The 22,336-nt window shown below is 37.8% G+C and overlaps 1 protein-coding gene across 7 annotated transcripts in view; it reads left to right on the top strand.

Moving 5' to 3' along the window:
• Positions 1-22,336, top strand: part of UBAP2 (ubiquitin associated protein 2) — a 119,721-nt gene that overhangs the window by 5,468 nt on the left and 91,917 nt on the right. Inside the window, exon 3 of one of the 7 annotated variants that reach the window (XM_055578835.1) lies at positions 2,562-2,686. The exons of the other annotated variants lie outside the window; for them this stretch is intronic. Within the exon in view, the coding sequence (XP_055434810.1) occupies positions 2,665-2,686 (22 nt within the window). The 5' untranslated portion in view covers positions 2,562-2,664. The remainder of the gene's footprint in view (positions 1-2,561; positions 2,687-22,336) is intronic. 7 annotated transcript variants of the gene reach the window in all.

Raw genomic sequence — 22,336 nt, 5'->3', positions numbered from 1 at the left:
GTCGCTCAGTCGTGTCCGACTCTAGCGACCCCATGGACTGCAAGCCTACCAGGCTCCTCCGTCCATGGGATTTTCCAGGCAAGAGTACTGGAGTGGGGTGCCATTGCCTTCTCCAAAACAAGAGAATAAGTGGGCTTAAAAAAATACCTAGATGTCCATCAGCAGATGAATGGATAAGAAAGCTGTGGTACATATACACAATGGAGTATTATTCAGCCATTAAAAAGAATGCATTTGAATCAGTTCTAATGAGGTGGATGAAACTGGAGCCTATTATACAGAGTGAAGTAAGCCAGAAAGAAAAACACCAATACAGTATACTAACGCATATATATGGAATTTAGAAAGATGGTAACAATAACCCTGTGTAGGAGACAGCAAAAGAGACACTGACGTATAGAACAGTCTTATGGACTCTGTGGGAGAGGGAGAGGGTGGGAAGATTTGGGAGAATGGCATTGAAACATGTAAAATATCATGTATGAAACGAGTTGCCAGTCCAGGTTCGATGCACGATACTGGATGCTAGGGGCTGGTGCACTGGGATGACCCAGAGGGATGGAATGGGGAGGGAGGAGGGAGGAGGGTTCAGGATGGGGAACACATGTATACCTGTGGTGGATTCATTTTGATATTTGGCAAAACTAATACAGTTATGTAAAGTTTAAAAATAAAATAAAATTAAAAAAATATATATAAATTTAACTGAAATAAGGTCTAGGGAAAAAGTAACTGTCTTTAGGATTTATCGACAAGCCTAACTTGTTTCCTAGACCAAACCAGTTCTTCCCCTCTCTTTTTTCAAGTTAATTTACAAATTTCCATTTTAAGATTGGTTTTTGGGTCAGGCTGGCTGGGACTGTTTTACATAAGAAAATGCATTTTAGAAAATTTGGAAAAAAAAAGTGACTTATCGTTTAACATTTTAATATAAATCTTTTTTCTTTTTTCCCTAAAGTGTACACTTTGAAAAGAATGAGATCATACCTTGCATACTTTTTTTTAATTGAAAAATATAAACTACATGCCAAAGGAGGTATATGAAGTAGAAAAAAAGTGGAGTTTTCAAAGCCAAAAATAAAATGACCAACCAAGAAATGGAACATTAATACCACCTTAAACTCCCTTGTGTATTCCATCTCCTAAGTTACTTTTTCCTTGGGGGCACGGTTACCATTACCCGATTATTTTGGTCTTACTATTTTTAAGAATAATTTTTACTCGCTATGTATCCATAAATAATATATAGTTTAGTATTGCCCGTTTTCAGTCTTGATCTAAATGGGATTGTGTGATTCTCTGGATACTTCACATCTTTTAGATTCATCCATATTGATTCTTCTCCATCATTTTCAGTAGTATGTTACTCCATTGTAAGGATATGGTGCATCTTATTTTATTGTGATGAATGTTTGTCTCATTTCCAGTTTTTTTTTTTTTCGATTACAAATTATACTTATTCTCCATGTCTCCATTTGCACCCCACCTCAAAATGAGTAAACTAGTTTGCTGAGATTGTATGACTGAGAGTGGAATTTTGGGGTTGTGTGTAGGGTATGTGTAATTTTAACAGGTAATCCCAAATTATTAGCGTCGTTTTGGTCGCTAAGTCTGACCCTTTGCGACCCCATGGACTGTGGCCCCCCAGGCTCCTCTGTCCTTGGGATTTCCCAGGCAGGAATACAGGAGTGAGTTGCCATTTCCTTATCCAGGGGTCTCTCTAACCCGGGGATCGAATCTCCTGCATTGCAGGTGGATTTTTTTTTTTTAAGGGGAAATTAAGAAAAAAGTTTTTATTTATTCATTTTTGACTGTGCTTGGTCTTTGTTGCTGTGCATGAGCTTTCTTTAGTTGTGGTGCATGGGCTTTTCATTGCAGTGGCTTCTCTTGTGGAGCATAGGCTCTAGGGCTTTTGGGTTTTAGTAGTTGTGGCACTTGGGCTAAGTAGTTGCAGTTACTGGGCTCTGGAACACAGGCTCCAGTAGTTGTGGCACATGGGCCTAGTTGCTCCATGGCATGTGGGATCTTCTGGATCACGGATCAAACCTGTGTCTCCTGCATCTCTTTACCCCTGAGCCACCTGGGAAGCCCAGTGTTATATAGTCATTCTTAACTAGGCTCATTTGAACCACTGGGTGCTGGGCTTAGTCATTCAGTCCAGCTCTTTGCGACTCCATGGACTGTAGCCCACCTGAGTGGGACTGTAGCCCACCTATCCTCTGTCCATGGGATTCTCCAGACAGGAATACTGGAGTGGGTTGCCGTACCCTCCTCCAGGGGATCTTCCCAACCCAGGGATCGAACCCAGGTCTCCTCCTGCATTCCAGGTGGATTCTTTACCATCTGAGCCACCATTTGAACCACAGAATATAGAAAGTGACTATTTTCTCAGTTCTCTTGAGGATGTTACATAGCTAGTCTCATTCTGGATACCTATAGGAAAATATAATTCGTGCATACAACAGATATGTTTGACATTGGAGCTAAATTCTTAAAGACTGAATTGGTGAGAGTGCCACATTCTTGCTAACATTTGGTATTGCTTTAATTTTTTGTTTTAGCCAATTCTAGTGGGATGTTTAAGATAGATCTTTTCTGAACAACACACAGCTGGATTTTGCTTTCTTATTGCAACCTGCCAACTTCTCTTTTAAAAACTGGAGCATGGAGACCATTCATGTTTTTGGTAATTATGGATGTTTCAGGTACATTTTTGCCATATGGTCCTGTACTTGTCTTTATTGTTTTTCTGTCCTTTTTGCAGTTTTAATTCTTCTTTGTTGTTGGGCTTCCTCCAATTTAAAGACATTTTTCAAATTTGTAAAAGCTGAAGGAGTATACTGTATACCTTTGAACAAGAGTTATTACTTAATATTCACATTGAGTTTTCTCTGTATATACTCCATGCATTATCTTTTGAGTCTAAGTGATTTGAAAGTAAAATGCAAATATCTTGACATTTATGCCTAAATGTTTCCTTAGCAAGTGTTTCTTCACAATAAAAACTTCTCATAAATAGCCACAATAACATCTTTACACCTAGGAAAGGGAATGCTTATTTAAAATATAATGTATAATGTCAATAAAATTTGACATCCACATTCAGATTTTCCCAACTGTTCACAAAATATCTTTTATAACCTCCCTATTCAGTCAGGGTTTCTGTTTCTTTTTACCCTATTTAGTTATTGTCACTAAAGTACATTACTGAATAATAATCCATTTCTTTAGTGATTATTTTCTCAATTATTTATCAGATGTAACTGCCAGTCAGAAAATCATCTGATAAGCAAGAGTTAACTATTGCTGTTACTTGTTCAGTCGCTAAGTCCTGTCTGACTCTTTGTGACCCTATGGACTGCAGCACGCCAGGATTCTCTGTCCTTCACTGTGTCCCTGAGTTTGCTCAAACTCGTGTCCATTGAGTCAGTGATAACTTAATCCAACCATCTTATCCTCTGGTGCCCCCTTCTCCTTTTGTTGTCAATTTTCCCCAGCATCAGGGTCTTTTCTAGTGAGTCAGCTCTTTGCATCAGGTGGGTAAAGTATTGGAGCTACAGCATCAGTCCTTTCAGTGAATATTCATTCAGGGTTGATTTCCTTTAGGACTGACTGGTTTGATCTTGGAGCCCAAGGGACTCTGAAGCGTCTTCTCCAGCACCACAGTTCGAAAGCATCGATTCTTCAGTGCTCAGCCTTCTTTATGGTTTAACTTTCATGTCTATACATGACTACTGGAAAAACCATATCTTTGACACTGTTACTTAGTTAAGATAATTCTTGTAAATGTTAAATAAATTTCATTTTATTGTAGGATAAGTGTAACTTTTTTGGACTCTTAGAAGGCTCAAAGTGTATCCTGTTATTCCTTTGCCCACCCCAAGTTTTGAAACACTGATTAAAGTTCCCTTTTTAATGTGTGAGAATGAAGCCAAACTATTATATTTATAAAAACTTTTAGATAGTATATTCTCATGACAATTCTCTGGAATGCTCAGAATATAGGTTAATCCAGATTAGGTCTGAATAACAGTTTTTTGATGTTACTGGTATATGCTACTGTACAGGTGTTCAGTTGAACAAACATTTACTGCTACTTGTTGGCAGTTGTTAGGTGCTAGGGATATAGGTGAATAATGCACTGTCCCTGTTCTTTTGGTGCTTAATTCCAGTGGAAAGACAGTGCAGTTAGGAATCAGGATGCTGTTGGGAGTGACAGAGGAACACACTGTCAGCTGATTCCAGGTATTGGCCAAGGCTTCCTTGAAGTATTAGGAGTTTGAGCCTTACTTCTCCTGGGTTCTTCCCAAATTCCTGAAGTTAAAATTGTTTCTTTTGTTAAAACATTTTGAATTTCATCATAATGAAGTTTTATTGGAATTTGGTGTTATTTGGGTTACCATCTTACTGTATCTTTTGTTTGGCCTTGGCTTGGTAGTTTATTTGTAGCCAGCAGCAGCAGTAAAAAAGAAAGTTATTCTTAATGTAAGTTAGTAGCTTTCAACATTTTTTTGGGTAAGTGTTTTATTGGAACTTACTAGATGTTTCAACATTTCTCCTCCAATCAAGATCTCATTTTATTTTGATGAGAAATTTCCTGTAATATCAGTTACTTGGTGAATGCTTCTTTGAATTGTTGAAGATCAGATGACCTCTTAAAAAAATTCTTAGTTTAGGTACTTCACCTTATTTAGTATCCTTTTAATTCCTTGTGATTGGGAGTGCTAAGTTAATGGTGGAAAAAATACCCCTGTACAGAACATTCCAGGTAGTGGTGACAGGAATAAAATTCTTGTTAGCTAGAGGAGGCCATTTACTATTTTAATCAAAGAACTTTCAACTTTCATTTTTTTAAAGGCAGTTTGAGCTGTTTAATTGTTCTGGTGCTTATCTCACTTTACCAAAAGATCCCAGCTGTAATGGGATGTAGCTGGCATACCCTGAACCAATTTATATACTTTGGTCTAGACATCTGTGGGACAAAGAAATGACCAGGGTCACAAAGGATTTTGTTGCAGTGACTTCAGGCCTGTAGTGATAGTTGTACAGCTTCATAAATACTAAAAATCACTGAATTGTACACTTAAGAGTGGACTCTACAATACTCATTATACCTCAGTAAAGTTATTTCAGTTGTTTGAATAAATCAACAATATTTTGAAACACTTAACAAAGAAAGTGGTCAGTGTACTTTAATCCTATAGTTGCTACCAGTTATGATCTAGTTTAACCATTTGAGTGAGGTACATTATCTTGTGTGGTGCTCCTTACAGACTTGTGAAAGAGTAAAATGCTCAAGGTTACTTAATCTAGTAATTTGTGCGACTTCCAAGACTGTACTCCTAATCATAATACTATACTACTTTATCTGTCTGAAATACTTCTGTCAGGAGTACAGCCAAGTGCTAGCTGATAAGTCAAACAATGTCCACATTTGTGGTACGTAAGGCTGGGGTTTTGTAATGGACGGGGAATGAGGAATGGATATATGCAGGTGGGGCCCTTGAACTCCTGTGTCTAGTTCCTCTAGACCCATTTGACTTTATCTGCTTTATGTGTTAGGATTTAGTCACTGGTTTGGTTGGACTTGGTTTCTGTGGTTTAAAAACAAAGCAACACACTTGCTTTTGCTTGAGTTTTCCATTCTGATTTTACTAGCTGTTCTCATCAGCATGGTGAGCTGGTCTGTAAGCTCTCTGCCAGTTTAGGTGTGTCCTTTGAGGAAGGTGAGGCACACAGCACTGAGAAGCGGCCATTGATAGCACACTGGCACATCCTAAGAACAACAGGAAGGCTGTAAAAATTACGCTTAAGAACTCAAGCTGCTGTTAAGTAGGGCTGTTTAGTATATTGTTGCTGCTGCTGCTAAGTCGCTTCAGTCATGTCCGACTCTGTGCAACCCCATAGACGGCAGCCCACCAGGCTCCCCCGTCCCTGGGATTCTCCAGGCAAGAACACTGGAGTGGGTTGCCATTTCCTTCTCTGATGCATGAAAGTGAAAAGTGAAAGTGAAGTCACTCAGTCGTGTCAGACTCTTAGCGACCCCATGGACTGCAGCCTTCCAGGCTCCTCCATCCATGGGATTTTCCAGGCAAGAGTACTGGAGTGGGGTGCCATTGCCTTCTCCGAGTATATTGTTAAGAAACAGTAAAATAATCATAGTTATTATGGACATCAAGTAAAGACTAATTGCTGTTTACATTGAAGGACAGAAAATGAGAAAATGGAGATATGTTTAGTATGCTGTTGAGAAAATATGTCTTATGAAGGGTTGATGGAAAAAGCAAAATAGGAACTTTCATAGTGGTCCAGTGGCTAAGACTCCATGCTCCCAATTCAGGGGGCCTGGGTTCGATCCCTGGTCAGGGAGCTAGATCCCACGTGCCGCAACCAAGATCCAGAGCAGCCAAAACAAAACCAAAACCAGGTGCAGTTAGGAAGAATGACAAGGCCGATTTGATCCAAGTGTAGGGATCGGAATGGAATAAAGACCTTGTATTTGTGATGATTGATGGTCTGTGAACAGAAGTTAATGAAGTTTGTTGTCGTTTAGTTGCTCAGTTGTGTCCTGCTCTTTGTGACCCCGTGCACTGTAACCGGCCATGCTCCTCCGTCCGTGGGATTTCCCTGGCAAGAATAGTGGAGTGCTTTGCCATTTCCTTCTCTAGGGCTTCTTCCTATGGGCAGGTGGATTCTTTATTGCTGAGCCACCAGGGAAACCCAAGTGATATTGTTGTTTGATAGAGTTTAGCAGTATTCTGAAAGATTAAACATTTTGATCAACTTTGGCATTAGTTTCATAATTAAGATAGTTCAGACAGGTAAATAGGGGTATGTCATTTCAGTGAAGTAGAGAAGAGGCAATTACTGATACTCTAGTTGATAAAGATGCCTTAGAACTGCTTAGAACCTTAGAGACTTTAAGTACAAACAGTAACCCTTAATCAGGTACCTGTTGTAAGTTGATGGCAGAGAATGTAAAGGAAGGCATAGGTTTAAGGCCTTAAATCCTTAAATGGGTATAGGAAGGAGTTCATTAAAAGAATGGCTTAAAGGTTTTGAGCTCTGGAACACCTGGAAAATGCTGTTGGCTACTTGGAAAATTTCGGAAATCTTCAAGTAAGATCGTTTTGGATGAACTCCATTATATGTGTATGTAACTGTCTAATAGGCAGTTACTTGGAGGCTGAATCTCTGGAGAGACATAGTCTTTAGCTTTTGCTTTGAAGTTAAAGGTAATAATTGATGCTAGTAGGGCATAACATTTCTGTGGGAAGGGAGAACGTGCTTAAGAATTGAACAATATTCTTTCAGAGGTGGGAGAAAGATGTGATGCCGCTGAGGATTTGAAGACAAGAGAGAGCTAAGATGGTGTAGTATCTGAGAAACCAAGAGAAAAAGTTATACAGTGTGTCACATGCCAGAGATAGGTGAAAGACTGATGAGAACAAGAGAAGTTTGACAATTACTAGGAGTCAGTAATGACTTGGGGGAATAGTAGCTTTCCTTTTGTTGGCGTGTTAAGGTGGTAGAAACCAGACTGAAAGTCAAGGAGATGTTTGGTGAGGAAATGGAGGCAGTGAGTGTATTCTTTTTGAGAAAAACAGCTTATGTAGTCACTGCTTGCGAGATAGAACATGTAGTTTCTGAGGACTGAGAAGGTAATTTTTCTAAGCCGTTGTTTTTGAAAATCTGGATGTTGAGAATAGTTGAACAAGTTTTTGTGCACATTCTTGTGAGAACTAAAAGAATATGGAATATTTTCTCAGTGTAGCTGTTGGAAATTTCCTCACTAAGGAATTTTCTCTTTGGTTTGGATGAAAACTGAGCCTGGTACGTAAGTGACAGGTGTGTTAAGATTTACATGGATTGCATGACTCTGTTTTGGTAGGTACATTCTTCAGGTAACTGCCATTTTTTAAAAAGTTGCTTTTGGCATGAGCGAAACAGTAATAAACATGCTGTTAGAATAAATATACAAATATGCTTTAAAGAAAGGAAAAAAAGTCAAGCAATTCAGGACTGTGTATCCTGAGGTATATGAGGAAAGTTGAAAAACTAAGGAAAAGCTGTGGGTATGAAGTACTTAAAAAATTAGTGTTTATATTTTTGGCTTATGATAGAGCTGTTTTCAAATAGCTTAACAATGAATATACTGAACCTTTAAATCAATTGTAAAATGTTTATGTATTTGTAACAATTGAGTGCCAAATGTTTAAAATGATTTGTGAAAAATAAGAGTAACTTGAAATATTTTGTTATCTGTTTTCAGTAAGTATTGAAGATTTGTAATTGATAGAGATTTGTAATATAATATTGTAAATCAACTAAAATTCAAATAAAAAGTAAAAAGAACTGAAGATTTGTAAAGTTTTGTCTATTGAAGTATAGTAGGGATTTAATCACTTTGACCACTAATATCCAGTTTACTGTATTAGAGTGGTTAGCAGAGATGCCGCTTTGCCCAAAAACCAAAACAATAAATTAATGTGAGATAATGGGTTAAAGTTCATCCTAAAGGAGATCAGTCCTGGGTGTTCATTGGAAGGTGATGCTGCAGCTGAAACTCCAGTACTTTGGCCACCTCATGCGAAGAGTTGAGTCATTGGAAAAGACTGATGCTGGGAGGGATTGGGGGCAGGAGGAGAAGGGGACGACAGAGGATGAGATGGCTGGATGGCATCACTGACTCGATGGACATGAGTTTGGGTGAACTCCGGGAGTTGGTGATGGACAGGGAGGCCTGGTGTGCTGCAGTTCATGGGGTTGCAAAGAGTGGGACACAACTGAGTGACTGAACTGAACTGAATGGATTAAAACTTTTTAAGTGATCATGGGTTAAACTGGGTAATATTTTGAGTGCTGTTGAATTGGGATATTTCCTGAAGTTCTTTTCACATCTTGAGGAGTTTGGAAATTTTCCTGTGTTGGGTATTGTTATGGCTTTTCTGTTCTTGAAAATAAGAGGCAAGAATTAAACTGGCATTACAGTTTAAGATAAAGTTTTGGCCTAGCGTTATCTTTGTAACTGATTCTGGTCAATATGACTTGACTAAAACAAAGATTTGGCGTATCGAACTTGTATCCCCAAGAATAGGGAGGTAGGTTAGCCTACCCTTTCTCAGTGGGTCTCAGGAAGAAAAAATAACCCAAAGGAAGAAGGTGGCTTTTCCTTGCTTATCCTCTTTGCTATAAAGGCCTTGGGAATGAGCAACTAGTGAGAAGTTCATCTTTCTCCAATGGAGGGTGGTGGCAAAATGGGAGTGAGGGTGTGAAGGCAAAAAATTTACAAAAATATGTCTCAGTCTTCATCACAGACTAAGACTACTGTTGGCATTATGTCTGTTGTGTTCCAATGGCTCTGAGACCTCACTAGATTCTCTTGAGAGGGTAGGTGGGGATAAATGCAGCTGAATGTGGTTGGGGAAGAGCCAAGTCAAACTAGGATGTGGATAGGTGAATTTGAGATGGGACCATCCAGCTGGCAATTTATTATGACTTTTTAATACCCATGAAATAGGCCTGGTATTTTTTTTTGGTGCCTGATGTGCGTTGACATCAACGGCTCAGTGGATGCTTACAGGTAGGTAAGGTTGTCTCTTAATCTTTCACGCTACCATAGAACAACCTGCACAAAGTGAGGAAACATTTGAGGGCTTCTCACAAGAATGTTTAAAGGTGGAAAGTTGTTGTCTCGCCTCCTCTCCCCCTCAAGGCAGTGAAACAATGCAGATAATTTTAAAACAAACAAGGAAACAGCCTGAAAGATCCTGTTGTCCTTGGGTTCAGAAATATTTTTGGAACGTGGCCATACTGTGCTGCCCAGAAGTCATGCAGATGTGTAAATGCTGCCACTTTGAGAAAGAGGCCAAGACAGGAAAGATAATGATATGATGAATTTATTTAGGAAAGCAAGTTCCTGGGCATGCCCCGGATTTAGAATAGATTCAAACTAATTCCTCACATTTACCCATCACATGGTTAGAATAACTGATGTAGAATCAGTAAAAGTTAAATCATGTTTATTGTACTGTATTTGCCAATGAAGAGAAATACTGCATTTTAGGAGGCAATTATATCAAAAAGGCTTGGAGCCAAAAACATTTTGGCACCTAAAGAATTTTCTTTCATATTCTTGTAATATACCTGATTTCTCAACTGACTAGGGTAATCAAGGTGCTATAATTATATTGCCACCTTGCTTTTACATAATAGTTTATATGTTAATGTTCTGTGATAAAAGTGTGGTAGAGTAATTTCTCGTGAATTACAATGATGTACGACAAATAAAAACTGGAAGGCTATTCACTAAACTGTTAACAGTAGTTATTTTGGGGTGATGGAAGTGTAGGTGGTGGTTTTATTTTTTTCCATTTTTCATTTTTTTTTTTTTGGAACTTTGTATGACTGAATGACTATTATGGGTAAAATAATAAAGTGAAATTATGTTTTTTGTAGTTTTCTCACCTTTCAATTGGAACCAACAGGAACAACGTTTTCATCTAAGGTTCTTTTGAGGGCAGCAATTCTCAAACTTTATTGTGCATCAAGTCTTGTTTAAACATTTCTGATGCACCAGATCTGGGGTGACCTTTGGAATGTGTATTTGTGACAAGTTCTTGGGTAGTGCTGATGCTGCCGGTCTGGATAACACACTTTTGAGAACCACTGCTGCTAAGTAGTTGGTGTGACATCCTGGCTGCACATTAGAAATCTGCAGAGCTTGTTTTTTTAAAAAATTGATATATGATTTATATATCATAAAATTCATCATTTTAAAGTATGCAGTTCAGTATTTTTAGTATATTCACAAAGTTGTGTGAGTATCAATATTTCTAGTACATTTTCATCACCCCAAAAAGAAGGCGCCCCCCCATTCTCACGACCAGTTTGCCCATTCTTTCCTGATCCCATCCACTAATATACTTTCTGTCTCTGTGGATTTGCCTTTTCTGGACATTACATGTAAATGGAGTAATACAGTATACATATCTGGTCTTTTGTGACTGGCTTCTTTCACTTAACGGTTTCAATGTTCATCCATGTTGTAGTTTTTATCAGAAGTTTGTTCCTTTCAGTACTTGACTAATCATTGTATGGTTATATCACATTTTATTTATCCATTCATCACTGGATTGTTTCTACTTTTTGGCTATTATGACCGATGCTCCTTATGGACATTCCATGTGTGAATTTCTGAGTAAATATTTGTTTTCAGTTTTCCTGAGTATGTACCTAGGATTGGAATTGCTTGGTCATATGGTAACTCTTTGTTTAATTTTTTAAGAACTGCTTGGAGAACTTTTAAAAAACAGTATTGCTGTCTGGGTCTTAACTATTTTGAGCCTGATGTAATAGGACCTGGTTTCATTTTTTAGAAATTGCTCAAGTGATTGTACTACGCAACTAGGGGTGGTGATGGATGGTGATCCACTCACTATTCCAGAGTCTTAAACTTTGTTTATTTGATGATGGGAAATTCCTGATGCTTCTGGAAGTATCACCACTTAAGAGTGGAGATTTAGACATGGTTGGAAAGCCACATTAGGTCATGAGTAAGCTGACAAACCTGGGTTGACTTTCTAGCATTTTTGCAGAGTAGAGTTTTTCTGTGCTCCTGCTTTACTTGTTTCACCCTTCTGTTGGTTCCTTAGGCCCATTGTGCAACCACAGGATCAGAACAGGGCAGGAGATAATGGCATAGTTATCTAGTAATTGTTTTTAAATTTTGAAGTATAGTAGCTTTACAATGTTGTGTTAATTTCAACATGGTGATTCAGTATCTTTTCAGATTATATTTCATTATAGGTCATTAGAAGATAATGGGTATAGAGTAATTCCTTGTAGCCACAGCCTGTGAGGTAGATAGGTTTAGAATGGAGGTTGAAAGCAGACTCTAGATGTGTCACTGTTTATGTGGGTGAGTACTAATTCTGGGAGAGCAAGACCAGAGTATATAACATAGGAAGAGGAACAGAATCTGCTATAAGTAGAGCAAGAAAAAAAAAGTGAGTGTCTGTTTAGCAAGAATTATTATGGATTTATGAGAAAGCTGTTAATATTATATTCTGATAAGTGGATGATTTATAGAAATTCTATTTTAATCTAGTTCCAGTGTAAGTTTTTTTTTTTTTTTTTAAATAAAAAAGAAAACTGAACTCTTTACTAGTCTTTGTGGTGTAGTAACCCTCTACTGAAGGTAACATCCTAAAAAAAAAAAAAAAAAATGAAGGTAACATCCTGGTTATTATTTGGGGAGTGCTTGTTTGAATGCAATGTAAATAAAAAGTACAGTACTGTAACTTGTAGATCTTTTAAAATGCTGTATAGTATAGGGACCCCCTCCAACATCTCCTCTTTTTTAAAAAGATTTTTATTTTTAAGAATTTTTTTTTTTCCCATGCTGTGAGGTGTATGGGATTTTAGTTCCCCGACCAGGGATGGAAATACAGAGTCTCAACCACTGGACCGTCAGCAAAGTCTGAAACCCTCTCCCCTGCCTTTTTTTTTTTTTTTTTTTCAGAGAAAAGACCTGAAAGGGTTAAGACTGCTCATGAATACCTAGGGGCTTTTCAAGGGATAGGAGGGCAAATCATCATGAGGTGGCTGCTGAACTAAGATCTTAGTTAAAAGCCAGGGTTTAGAGCCAAGAAGTTAGCAGTGGAGGAGTGGGACAGATGTATGGAAGCAGCTATTAGGCAATTAAATACTTTTTCTTGACTGACCTTAGATAACCGCAAAGAGAAATATGACTATGCCAAACACTTTTTGATGTCCCATAATGTTCAGGTGTTCACCAGCACTCATCTTTTCTGTGGGCAGATTAAGTGTACAAAATAGCAGATAACATTGTGTGCGACGCCTTGGTGTAGGGGAGTTAACCTTGTCCACCAGCTGCTCGAGGCCTGACCCTGCCCTCAGCAGCTGCGGAGAATAAAAAAGTACCAGCTTGGTCAGCTCCTGGCACGCATGGCACAAGCAGTTTAGCTGTGTGGAATTGGGGCTCACACTGGAGTTCCTTGGCACTGTAGCTGCCTTACTCTCCCCTGAGCTGGGGTTGTAGACTTGCCCTTGCTGGCTGCTTTGGGCCTTCCAAATTTGTTGAGGTCCTTAATGTAAATCAGTGTTGTTCTCTGCAGGAATGAAAAGATGAATTTCCTCTGCAGAAAAAGGTTGAGAATAATGGATATTTTCTTGATAGAAAAAGCAAGAACACATATTGGAAGTTAAGTATAAATAATAAAACATCCGATTAGCATATCATTACAATAGAGAGCTAAGGGAGCCCCTCTGGGTATCTGAAAGGCTGGGAAGTTAGGTGAGATTTGGACCCAGAACCAGATCTTTTTGCACCAGAGGTGAGTTATTAAGGTGGCACTAACAGTAGTAATGCTGTCTTCAAGACAGGGAAGCTGACTTGGAATGTGTTGTTTATCTATAATTGATACATATGCTTGCTGCATAAAATAGTGGGGAAGAGCACAGACTGTGGAGCCAGATGGCCTGGTTTTGAATCTTGGCTTTACCACTTGAATCTTTGTCTTCGTTTCTTCTTGTCTGTAAAATGGGAGTAGCGTTAGTATGTATTTCAGAGTGCTGTTGGGAAGGTAATGACAATGCTGTATGTATAAAGCACTTCAGCGGTGTCTGGTACATGATAAACAGTTTGCATTTGCTGCTGTTGTTATTGTCATAGCTTAATGGTTTCAGGATATTGCGAATGAGTGAATGAGTCTGATACGGATGAAGGACCCCTGACCCACCCAGCCTTGCCAGTCTAAGATAGCTCTGGCACTGCTGGCCTCAGGACTGAGTGAACAGCATCTCTGTGAGCATTCTTTTTTTTATTTTGGCCTTAACGCATGGCCTGTGGGATCTTAGTTCCCTGACCAGGGGTCAAACCTGCACTACACCCCCCCCCCCGCCCCCCGCCGCCATCGCAGTGGAAGCACGGTCTTAACCACTCGACTGCCAGGGAAGTTTGTTTGTGAGCATTCTTGATGGAGGCTTGCTTCTGTTCTTAGTAGTTGAGCCCTTAGCTGATTACATAATTCATGTTGTGTGGGTGTATTATCTTCTGTTGGGGGGGAAAAAAAGACATTGATTTTGCTGTTTCTGGAATATAATTTTTTCTTGATGCAGTCAGTAGATGAAATACTCTGTGAACCTCCTGGTTTCAGAGGTATCTTCCAGTGCTGATACTTTGTGATACTGTCTTCAAGCCCTTGGTGCTTTCACCAACATCTTCACAGTTATCGTCATGTTATCAGCAAGTGTTCTGTAACTCCTCAGAATGACCAAATGTACCCTTGTTTTTCTTTTAGGGTTTATATGGTTTTTAGATAAATTTTTACCTATTTTTTTTAATGTCTTTTTTATGTCTAATTTTAGTTACCATCTTATGGTGAATTTGTGGTATTGCTCATGTAAACTTTAATAGAAGTACAGGTGGCTGTTAACCATTTTGAGTTCATTCTGAAATTCTGGAACACTTGAAAATGCAGCTGAGATATCTTATCTACAAAAGGTCCTTGAAAAAAAAATAACAGTTAATAAACCATTTTCTAAAAATGACCCACTACAGAGAAAATCTTTGTACTTTAATCAAGTTGGTTTATTCTGTTTTACTTTCTTTATATTGCAAGTAATTTTAGACTATTCTTGGACTTTAGATAATCTAGGAGCTTTATGTGGTATTTGCTGATTTTGTTTTTGTTCTACAGATGTAGTAGCATTTCTTATCCCTGTTAAAATCTATCACATCTTTAATTTACTTTGAATGAGGTGAAGTAAATATGGTTTTTAAAATTTGGTTGTATGGATTGAAATAACTTGGTGCTTCCTGCCACTTGAGAACCTGAGATATGTATGTTTGAGTTTCTACTGCATTATTTTTAGAATCTCTTGCTCTTGTCTGTTTCTATTCTAAGAATTCTCTTGGAACCTGTTCCATGGTAGTAGTTCTTGGGGGTGGAGAGTGATAGAGGGGATGGAACACAAGTGTAAACTGAATTCCTGTGTTCTGGCAACTGGGTGCTTATTGGAGAAGTACTGTCATTTGCTACACAGAGCTCTTTTTCCAAAAAAGGAAACAGAATTTCCCCATGTGAGAGTATGCTGAAGGTGTTGATTTTTACATCTAATTTCCATGCCTTACTCATTTTCATAATTCATTGGTGGTAATTTTTAAGGATATTGGTAGTAATTTTGGTAACTTAGGCTTTTTACTTTGCTTTAAGAATATACTGACTCCAGAACCTTTATGTAAAATATAAGAAAATTTGTCTGTTGAATCATACATCCTGTTAACTTTGTATTTTCTGAGCTCTGTTTTCTTTTCCCTGAGGATTCCATTATATTTAAATATTGTGGTTTGGAAATAACCATTTTTCTCTTTTAATTAAGATTTACTGCTCCAGGTTATTCATAAACTATTGCTACAAAAGACCTTTGGCATAAATATCGCAAATGGTTATTTCCAAACAACAATATTTAAACATAAACTAAGCAATGTACTTTTCATGTTTTACAAAGCAGTTATTTTGGTTTAGCTATGGAGCAGAAGCCTAATCACCTATTCATTGTTGAAAGTGAATTAAGAATTGATGATTAGAATAGAGATAGAAGATGGCGCTAGCGGTGAAGAACTCTTCCGCCTATGAAGTAGATATAAGAGACCGTGGATTTGATTGCTGTGTAGGGAAGATCCCCTGGAGGAGGGCATGGCAACCCACTCCAGTATTCTTGCCTGGAGAATCCCCTGGTCAGAGGAGCCAGCAAGCTACAGTCCATAGGGTCACAAAGAGTCGGACACGACTGAAGCAACTTAGCACACACACATGGAGATAGAAAGTCTTAATGTTTATATATTGAGACAGTGAATTAGTAAATTTTTTATAGTTTGAAACATAAGGAGCTTATGGTTAATCTGATTGACAACTGAGAATTTGGATATACTCCATCAAAATGTTTGGTTGTAATAGCAAGGTTATTATAAAAGTCTTTTGTAAATCAGAAAAACTCAGTCTTAATCCATTCAGTTTAGCCTATTTCTGTACTTGCAGATTTTCATCACCAGATGGCACTGCTGTAAGAAGAAAGTTTCATTTTGTTATTTTTAATGTACCTAGTTTATTTTCATAAGTAGAGGCACTGAGGGATAAATAAAGTGAGAAAAGGATCACATTATTCAATTAAAAAAATAACTGTTCTGAACTCTGTGGATAAACAAAAGATTTTTTTAAAAGGTTTTACCCTTGGAATACCCACTCAGCCAGGCAGATTTTGGTTGGATGCTTAACTTTAGATATTTAGCATAGAATTATGGAGTGAAGAATTATAGGGTATTAATGCTGAAAGTGATTTTAGAAATAAGTTATCTCTTTACTTCAGAAATACTAGTATGTTTCACATTTGTATGATGCCTGATAGTTAAAGTATTTGTATGTATGTTTTCATAGCTGAGAATACTAAACTCAAAGAAAGCTTTTAAGATAATTTTGACATAACAACCTTGTTTATATAATACAACCAAAAGAATAAACCCAAACCAACAAAATCTTCAAATTGTTTATCTCAAAAAAGGATGCAAAGTGTGTTATTCGTACTGACAGTGAGAGATTCAAATAGAGGAAAAAGTTTTAAACCATAATAGACACATAGATGTTCTCATTAATTGGTTATTTGCTATTATAGTGTATGCAAAAGAGTGCAGTAACATGCCTGTAGCCTTAAGCATTCCAGTTGACAGAGGACCTATTAAGAAAATCAATAAATGATGTTAGGACACCTAGTTCAGTACAAAGCTTGTGAAACCTTTTTTAGCTAAAATCGTTTTCAGGGACATAATTTTCCTTGTGATGCCTGAAATGGTATCCTGAGTTATGATGTCTCCTCTCTTTAAATTTAAGATCAGATCAGTCGCTCAGTCGTGTCCGACTCTTTGCGACCCCATGAATCGCAGCACGCCAGGCCTCCCTGTCCATCACCAACTCCTGGAGTTCACTCAGGCTCAGGTCTGTCGAGTCAGTGATGCCATCCAGCATCTCATCCTCTGTCGTCCCCTTCTCCTCCTGCCCCCAATCCCTCCCAGCATCAGAGTCTTTTCCAATGAGTCAACTCTTCGCATGAGGTGGCCAAAGTACTGGAGTTTCAGATACACAGGTCCAAAAGATAACTAGAAATACTTGTTTAATGTCATTTCATTAACCTGAGATGTGTAAGATTTATAAATAGAGGTACATTGTTTCACATCATGGGAGTGCTTGCTTTGGGGTCTCCATAACTGATTGTTTTAGAAAACAATTCAATTTATGTATTGTTCTTTTTTGGAATCATTGACTCTTATGATTTGGTCTTTCTTAGGTTATTCTTAATTTTTACAGTTGGGATATACGTGTACATACTCACTTTGTTGTACAGCATAAACGGATACAACATTGGAAAACAATTATACACCAATAAAAAAAAGATACCAGCTTCTATCACATGTCATTTCAACACATTTGTAAAATGTCTCTTCTGTTGACACCTACAGAGTAGTAAAGGGAGCAAAACAAAATGAGTTTCTGGTCTTGTTTATGATTTAAGTCTGGGAAGGCAAGTTAAATATAGAAGAAATAGAGAATTTATAAGCTGAAATATGAATTGCATGTATATACTTTAGAATTCAGAGGAAAGTCAGTAGATAAAAGGCATTAGGAAATAAAATCCTAGAAATCTGTAGGCTGTTTTGGAATATTTTAAATGGACTTTGATAGAAACTTAAAGGTGGTTTAGGTTATCTGCTGTAAACTTGTGGTCAACTCTTGCTGGTTTTCCTATTGGATAGTTTTCTATTGCTTCTTGTTTCATAGTATTTCTTTCTTTTTTCTTGGCTGTACTGAGTGGTTTGTGGGATCTTAGTTCCCCTACCAGGGATTGAACCTGGGCCCTCAGCAGTGAAAGCTTCGAGTCCTAACCATGGGACTGCTAGGGCATTTCTCATAGTGTTTCTTCCTTCTCTCCTTTTTCTTTAATTGAAATATAGTTGATTTACAATGTTAGTTTCTGGTGTACAGTAAAGTGATTCAGTTTTACTTATATATATATATAAATAGTTCTTCCATTATGGTTTATTATAGGATATTGAATATAGTTCCCTGTGCTGTATAGTAGGACCTTGTTGTTTATCCATCTTAGTATTTAATAAAATCCAAATACTTCTACTTGTCAGATGTATGTTGATAAAAAAATTTCCCAATTTATGGCTTGTATTTTCACAGGGCCAGCTGCCTTTTTATGAACAGAAGTTTTAAATTTTAGTTATTAATCTTTGGGACTTCCCTGGTGGTTCAGTGGTTAGCACTCCACATTTCCACTGCACAGGGCATGGGTTTGATCCCTGGTTGGGGAACTAAGATCCTGTATGCCATATGGTGAGGCCAAAAAAAAAGTTTTTAATCTTTGCAATTTTAACACCTTTTGACTCTTAAGAAAACAATTACTGTCATGAGATAAAAATTCCTTTTATGGGGTTAAAAAAATTAGCCTTATTTTCTTCTGAAATCAGTAGTTTTGCTCTTTGTGTAAGAGTCGGACACGACTGAGCGACTTCACTTTTACTTTTTACTTTTCATGCATTGGAGAAGGAAATGGCAACCCACTCCAGTGTTCTGGCCTGGAGAATCCCAGGGACAGGGGAGCCTGGTGGGCTGCCGTCTATGGGGTCACACAGAGTCGGACACGACTGAAGTGACTTAGCAGCAGCAGCAGAGTACCTGTAAAGTAACTTTTATAATGTATGGTTTAGGAAAAGACATTTTAAAAACTATACTCAGCCAGTTCTTTTAGCTTCTTTGAAAGTCCATCGTTTCCTGACCGCATGCATCCTGTTGGAAATCATTTTCTGGGCTTTCTCTTCTGATCCATTGCATGGATTGTCTGCCCTGTCCCAGTTGTGTACTGTGGTAAATACTGCAGCTTATAATCCTTGATACCTGGATGGTCAGTCTTGCGCCTTGTTGTTTTAAGAAGCATCTTCTGTTGACTGTTTGTTCCCTGTGTCATTTTAGAATCACCTTGTCAGGTTTGAGAACAAAACCCCTGTTAGACTTCTGTTGGAAATTCAGTTGAATCTAGTTGAGGAAGAATGATCACTTTTACTGAGTGAACTGTTTAAAATAGGAGTTAGAGCACTTTTTTTCAAGGACCAGATAGTAAATCTTTTCTGCTTTGCCTGTGTTGTAACTTAACTATTCAGTACTGCCATTGTAGTGCAAAAGCAGCCATAGACAACTTACATAGAATTTTTTTTTGTTAGCTGGTACTTAGGTGTAATTTTTGTACATTTATTTTTATTTTGTATCTAAAATTTTGCTGAACTTACTAATTATAATAATGTATCTGAAGATTCTTTATATTTTTTATTAAAGTATAGTTGGTTTACAGTGTTTCAGGTGTTTACACTTTTCTTCGGGAACTGTGATTTTTTTTATTTTTTAAATTTATTTTTGGCTGCGCTGGGTCATCATTGCTGCACGTGGGTTTTCTCCAGTTCTGGCGTGTGGGGGCTACTTTCTAGTTGCTCTGCACGGGTCTCTCTCTTGTGGAACAAGGGCTCTAGGGTGAGTGTACTCAACAGTTGTGGCTCACGGGCTCCAGAGCACTGGACTCAGTAGTTGTGGCACACAGGCCTAGTTGCTGCATGGCACGTGGGATGTAACTGGACTAGTGATTGGACTCGTGTTCACTATTGAATCTCCGGGGAAGTTCTTGACTAAAAGAATACTAAGAAAATTATTTCCAGCTGGATATTCTTGTTTTACTGCCACCTTTTTGTAGAAATGCTTTGTCACTAAAATAGATTCTTAAAAACTTTTAACATGTTCCCTAAACATGAAATAATATGACCATTCTACATTATTTTGCCATATATATTTCCACTCTCCATTTTCAGCTTTTTTTTTTTTTTTTTTTCATTTTCAGCTTTTTAATTTGATAAAGCTTTTTATGTGTAGTTATTGGAGTTGGATTTGTTTTGCTGTTTTCTCTCTTTTTAATATTTATTTGCTTATTTGGCTGGGTTGGGTCTTACTTGTGGTACGTGGGATCCTTCTTTGTGGTGCACAGACTCTAATTGCAGTGCAAGGGCTTAGTTGCCCTGCAGCAAATGGAATCTTCCCGGACCAGGGATCAAACCGTGGCAGCAGAGAGAGAACTCTGGCTTTTTAAAAAGAGGACCTTGAGAAGGCTGATAATGAGTTTCTAGGCTTCCCTGAGCGGACGGATATGATTCAGTTTAAATGGGATAGGTTGGATCAGGAGATAGGTTGGATCAGTTAGGGCATTGTAGTATTCTTTTGCTTGGACATCTCATTCATTGAATCATCTTTTAAGTGGCAGAAACAGTTAAATCTCAGTTTAAATTTTCAACTGAGTAGGCTTAACATTAAAAATTTAATATCAAGTACATTATTATTATTATTTTATACTTCTCCAGGGAGTATTTTATTTTTATTTTTTTAAAATTGAAGACTAGTTGATTTAAAATCCTGTGTTTGTTTCAGGTGTATGGCAGAGTGATTCAGTTATATATGTTTTTCCTGATGCTATTCCATTACAGGTTACTATAAGATATTGATTATAGTTTCCTGCTATACAGTAAATCCTTGTTGCTTAGCTATTTTAATTACAGTGATGAGTATCTGTTAATTCCAGATTCCTAGTTTATCTTCCCCCAGCTTCCCACTTGGTAACCGTAAGTTTCTGTGTCTGTGTGTCTGTAAAGACGTTCATTTTTTTCTCTTTTTTTTAGATTCTACATATAGATGATGTTGTCTTTGTCTTTGGCCTATTTCACTCAGTATGATCTCTATGTTACTACAAGTGGCAATATTTTATTCTTTTTCATGGCTGAGTAATGTTCCATTGAAGTACATAATTTTCTATGTGCCGCATTTAGGCCAGCTGAGTCAAGCGGATATTTGTAGGCCATAGATGATTAGTTTATTTCCAGTTCATGCTCCTTAAGTGGTGTGGTTCAGAGGGGAAGATGCATGTGTTTTCCAGTTAATTATATTCACCTGAAACAGCAGACTTGTAAAAAATATTGTAATTTTAATAGAGAATCTTTATTTATTTTTGGCCATGCTGGGTCTTCGTTGCTATGCTTGGGCTTTCTCTAGTTGCAGCAAGCAGGGTCTCCCCTGCAGTTGCAGAGCATGGGCTTCTCGTTGCAGTGGCTTCTCTTGTAACCATGAGCTCTAGGAGCTTGGGCTTCAGTAGTTGAGGCTTGGCAGGCACAATTGGCTGTGGCGCTTAGTTGCCTTAAAGCGTGTGGGATCCTCCCGGACCAGGGATCCAACCAACCATTGGACCATCAGGGAAGTTCTACAGCAGACTATTTGAACACTACAATTAGTTGATTGGGTTTATACCATCTCAGCAGATCTTGAAAACAATAAGTTTGTTCAGAAAGAACATAGGTAGTATGTTGATTAAATACCACGTGTAAGTTTATTGAGGGTCAGCATTTTCTAATAGTTTCTTTGGGAACAAGCAGGTACCTTTTGTTCTTGAGGAAGCATAGAGCCTATTAAAACAGTGTGTGAATTATAGGATTTTGTTTAATGACTGAATTAGCAGTTATAGTCTGCATTTTTCCTGGAAAGGAATACCCTTAAGCTTTAAATACATTTTAGAACTCTGCTAAATTCTTAGAGCAGGTTTTTAGCCTGGACATCCATCATCATTGAGCAGGTGGAGTGGGTTGTTCCTCAGGATGGGTTTTGACGGGAGAGGGAGTGAAGATGAGATGTAATTCTCTTGAAATTTCAGGCAGAAATTTCTGTGGATATGCCTTTTTCTGAGGGGAGGGGCCATAGTTTTTATCAGTTTGTCTAAGTGCTTAATGGCCCAAAAGCTTGAGTCACCATATTATATTAGAGTGAAACACATGTTTAATGACAGACATGAAAGTGTTATTTTTACCTTTAATGAGGTTGCAAATCTGGCATCTGAGACTGTAATAAACTGGAGAGAGAACATTCTTTAGGAAGGGATGTTTTCAAATATGTATTGAAGCTTAAAGTATATGAGAAAGGCACCAGAGTTAGCAGCTCTTTACCTAGTGACATCATGTATGACTTAAGTGGACTCTTGTTTAAAATCCAAGTTCTTTTTATTTTGTGGGATGTTTCAGCAAAGGATCTATTCATCTTGACTCACATCTACTTTAATTACTGAGTTGAGTTGTGACATTCTAATTACTTTCATGGTAACATGTGGATCATCAGTATCATTTTTAAATTCTTTTTTATGACTTCTTTCGGCTTCCTCTCATATTCGTAGCGGTTAA

Source organism: Bubalus kerabau, chromosome 4 (assembly GCF_029407905.1).
Source record: "Bubalus kerabau isolate K-KA32 ecotype Philippines breed swamp buffalo chromosome 4, PCC_UOA_SB_1v2, whole genome shotgun sequence".
Lineage (NCBI taxonomy): Eukaryota > Metazoa > Chordata > Mammalia > Artiodactyla > Bovidae > Bubalus > Bubalus kerabau.
The sequence above is the reverse complement of the archived record's forward strand: the minus strand, read 5'-3'. Positions and strand labels throughout refer to the sequence as shown.